The 3,794-nt window shown below is 34.9% G+C and overlaps 1 protein-coding gene across 1 annotated transcript; it reads right to left on the bottom strand.

Annotated features, from left to right (window-relative positions):
• Window positions 224-3,565, bottom strand: LOC107642149 (probable acyl-[acyl-carrier-protein]--UDP-N-acetylglucosamine O-acyltransferase, mitochondrial). Its single transcript, XM_016345456.2, is given in 11 exon segments — window positions 224-452; window positions 585-715; window positions 799-885; window positions 969-1,073; window positions 1,432-1,515; window positions 1,623-1,791; window positions 1,823-1,875; window positions 2,093-2,201; window positions 2,311-2,435; window positions 3,107-3,216; window positions 3,365-3,565. Coding segments are annotated over 10 exon segments (1,056 nt in total). The 5' UTR covers window positions 3,459-3,565; the 3' UTR covers window positions 224-452; window positions 585-595.

Here is a 3,794-nt window from a genome sequence, read left to right as displayed (position 1 = left end):
AATTAAGGAAACATTTGAAAGCTCACTTATGTTGGAAGTTTATACATTTGTATTACACCTAATGTGATTTGTTTAAGCTAATTAGAGATATTAGTTAGTTAAATTGATGTACTCCTGTACTCCTATATATATATATATATGCTTGTAAGCAAATACCAGTAATAAATTCACAATTCTTTCCCACTTTGCATCCCAATCATTTGGGACTAAAAAAAAATTAAAAGTAGAAAAATAACCATTTACACCAAAATAAAGTAATCTAGACAAAATTTGAGAGTTATAAATAAATTCTCTTGATGCTACAAGCTCTGAATAGTACAACAAACTCTTCTGTAATAAAAGAAGAGAATCACTTCAAAATGAAGCAACTTCCTTAGAGCTCCTGGCTAGCAATTATAATATACACTAGTACACATGAACTTGTATTTTTCAGCAGAAACTGCTTCAGATATCTGCAAAAACAGCCAAAACTGGAAATTTGTTAGAATTAATTAATGACGATTAAAATAATCCGGTTCCGTGATTACAAGTTCATTTTGAAAACAAGAGGGTCCTCACTCCTCTGAAGCATGTTATAGGCTCACCTAAGCATGCTTTATGAGCCATTCCAGTGTCTAAACTTGCATATTCCACGACGATCTTCTACAAAAGAGTTGCGAATAGACTGCAACATGGCTCGTACAGCAGGAACACAAGTCAATTCCTCGTGTTGCTCCTGAGAAAATAAGTTTAATGTACGATTTAACAACCGAACAGATCACGGTTACCTGAAAGCGATAAAGCAAAATAGAGAAATACCACTTCGGCAAGCCTGTCCTCAAATGACCCAGCATTTGTATCAGCACGCATGAATATTTTTCGATAGGCTGCTTTAAGGCTCCTGATCTGGATTATTAAACAAGAGAAAAGTTTAGTTGCAATGAAAAACAATTCAAGACCAGTAATTTTAAAATTTTTGTTAGTATAACCTCTGCACTGCTGAATCCACGTCGAGTCAGGCCCACTAAATTTAGACCCCGAAGCTCCGCTCTTTCTCCGGCTACCATCGTGTACTTTGGGACATCTTGTGAAACCTTCATTTATGTAAGAACATGACATTGTAGTTGCACACCTGAGTAATGTTAAATCATTTGGCATGGTAACAGTATTTGCTTTAACAAGTTATACAAGGAAAATTCGATATCAATAACACATTAGGCCCAGTTTAATCAACTTTCTATTAATCATCCCGATGACCAATAATGCTCTATTGAATTCCAAAATCAAGAACAACCAGATTCCTCATACAATACTTACTAATCACAGCCTTCATAAACTTTTTTCTAATTGGCTTAGATGTTGTATGCTATCCTTACATGATATCATAACAATCATATTTTTTTTGTTACAAACAGAAAAATTTGAAACGATGAGATTCAAAGTAAAACGTACCACGGAACCACCACCAAGAAAAGAGAAAGAGCCAAGATGGCAGAATTGATGAACAACCGTAGCTCCTGCAGTGTGAACATAGTCCTACATATGAAAAACATTAATTATTTTCCAATCCCCGCTTCATACACAGGAAATTAACCAAAGAAAATTTATCATGAAAGGTAGCATAGGTTATGAATAGGGCTTACTTCCACCACAACATGCCCAGCTAGAAGAGTATTATTCGCTAAAATGTTGTTGTTACCAATCTTGCAATCATGAGCAATATGACAAGATCCCATGATCAAATTGCAATCACCAATAACCTAGTCATATGAAGACGGTAAGAGTGTAAAAAAGGTATATATGTGTGTGCATCTGTGAAATATTTCCTTCGAAAGCAATTTACTAAAGCCGAATATCGTTATTATCTCCAATTTCCAGGAAACATTCATCCTCTAGCTACAGGGTAAGCAAAATTTAGAAAACTTATTATGTTCCCAAAATAAAGAAAACATGAATTACAGGACTTTGCCACATATAACATTTGTGAACACACTGAAATTGATTCATAATATGGATGTCGTAATTTTAATAGTACAATAGGAAATGACAATTGACAAAATGATAACACAACATTATTAAAAAAAATCCCCAAACTAATTAATCTGAAACATACCTTGTATTTCAAATCTTGACATTTGACACCAATCACAGCATGATGCCCGATTATGTTATTGTTTCCAATGACGGTACATCCAGGATAATCATCACCAACAATAGCACCACTGCCAAACAGAATTCCCCAAACAATATTATGATCATGTAATCGATGAAAGCAAACTACTCAGAAGAAGAAAAACTTAGAAGAACATAATAGGATAACATTGAACTCACGCCATCATCATACAATTGTCCCCTATATATGTATTTCCAAAAATATGGCTTCCAGGATGCAGTTGACAACCATTCCCCAACTTCGCGGAGGGACTCACAGTACAAAAAGGTCCAATGGAAACCCCCTAAGCATAACAAGAAGAGACCCAACGAAAACTTAAGAAGTGAACATATGAGTGCACAGCAAATTTGCATTGATATCAAATGAAGACCGCAAAACACAATAATAAAGTAAACAACAATGCAAACTACAGGTACATATTAAGTGTCCAGAACGAACACCAAGCTCTTTACCTTAATACCATTATGCTTCATTCTTTTTACTTTCTGAATTGCACAACAGAAGGCAGAAGCTATGTCTGTCTTTTATTTATGGTAACAAAACAGACCATGAATTCATGTTCGGATACACTTCTTCTAAACTACAAATAATCTCCGCATCCCGTTCAAATCTTATGGTTTGACTAACAGAAGCAATTAAACAAACAAGTGGTGACCAGTGACCAGTACCACAAAAAAACAGGGACAGAGTCTAATAGAACACAAATTAAGGTCCAAATCATACAATTCTCATTCAAACGATATAATCTCCCTAACAATAGTGAATTCACTACTGGTATTTTCTTACAAGTAAAGTATATATATATATATAGGAGTACATCAATCTAAGTATCTAATTAACTAATATCTCCAATTAGCTTAAATAAATCACATTAGATGTAATAAACTAGGATAATGGAGAAAAGGATGAAACTTTGGTAGAATACTAGAACCCCAATAGAAGAAGAAGAAGTACCTGGCCGATGAGAGCATTGGGATGAACAATTGCGGTGGGGTGAATGAAGCATGGGTTTGTGGCAGTGTTGGAAGAGTGGACATTAACACTTTGCTCCTCCTCTGCAAAACCTGCAAAAACATGACACAGCACAGCAAAGAAGTGGCACAATCAAAGAGAGAGAAAACCATAATAAGAACCCAACAAGGAAGAAGAAAACAGAGTCAAGGTTGGTGGAGAGAGAGAGAGAGAGAGAGAGAGAGTAAAGTGATGGTTTACCGGAGAAGAAGCGTGGGTGGAACACTGAACTTGGGAGGATGCGGCTGCTGCGGCGGCTGAGAGCGGTGAGTTTAAGGAACAGCGACGACATCATTTAGTTTCAGTAGATGCTGCAAGCTAGCAACTACCATCAACCACTTGAATTTTGTTTTGACTAAATTACAATTTACAATTTTACACCATTCTTTCTTTCTTTCTTTATTTTTTGGGTTTAAAAAAAATAATTTTGATATAACTTTATATGAATTTATGTAATCATCGATGAACATTTTAGGGCAGTACTAATATACCCTTGAGTCAGGTTCTTGTTTGAACTTTATTAAATGGTAAATTATTAATTTATTTTCTTTATTAAAAAGATATGAGATTCAAATTCACCTCAATATTTTGTAGAAAATGATAAAATTGTATCTCGTTGGTCATCGAAAAT

This window comes from Arachis ipaensis, chromosome B05 (assembly GCF_000816755.2).
Source record: "Arachis ipaensis cultivar K30076 chromosome B05, Araip1.1, whole genome shotgun sequence".
Classification (NCBI taxonomy): Eukaryota; Viridiplantae; Streptophyta; class Magnoliopsida; order Fabales; family Fabaceae; genus Arachis; species Arachis ipaensis.
The sequence above is the reverse complement of the archived record's forward strand: the minus strand, read 5'-3'. Positions and strand labels throughout refer to the sequence as shown.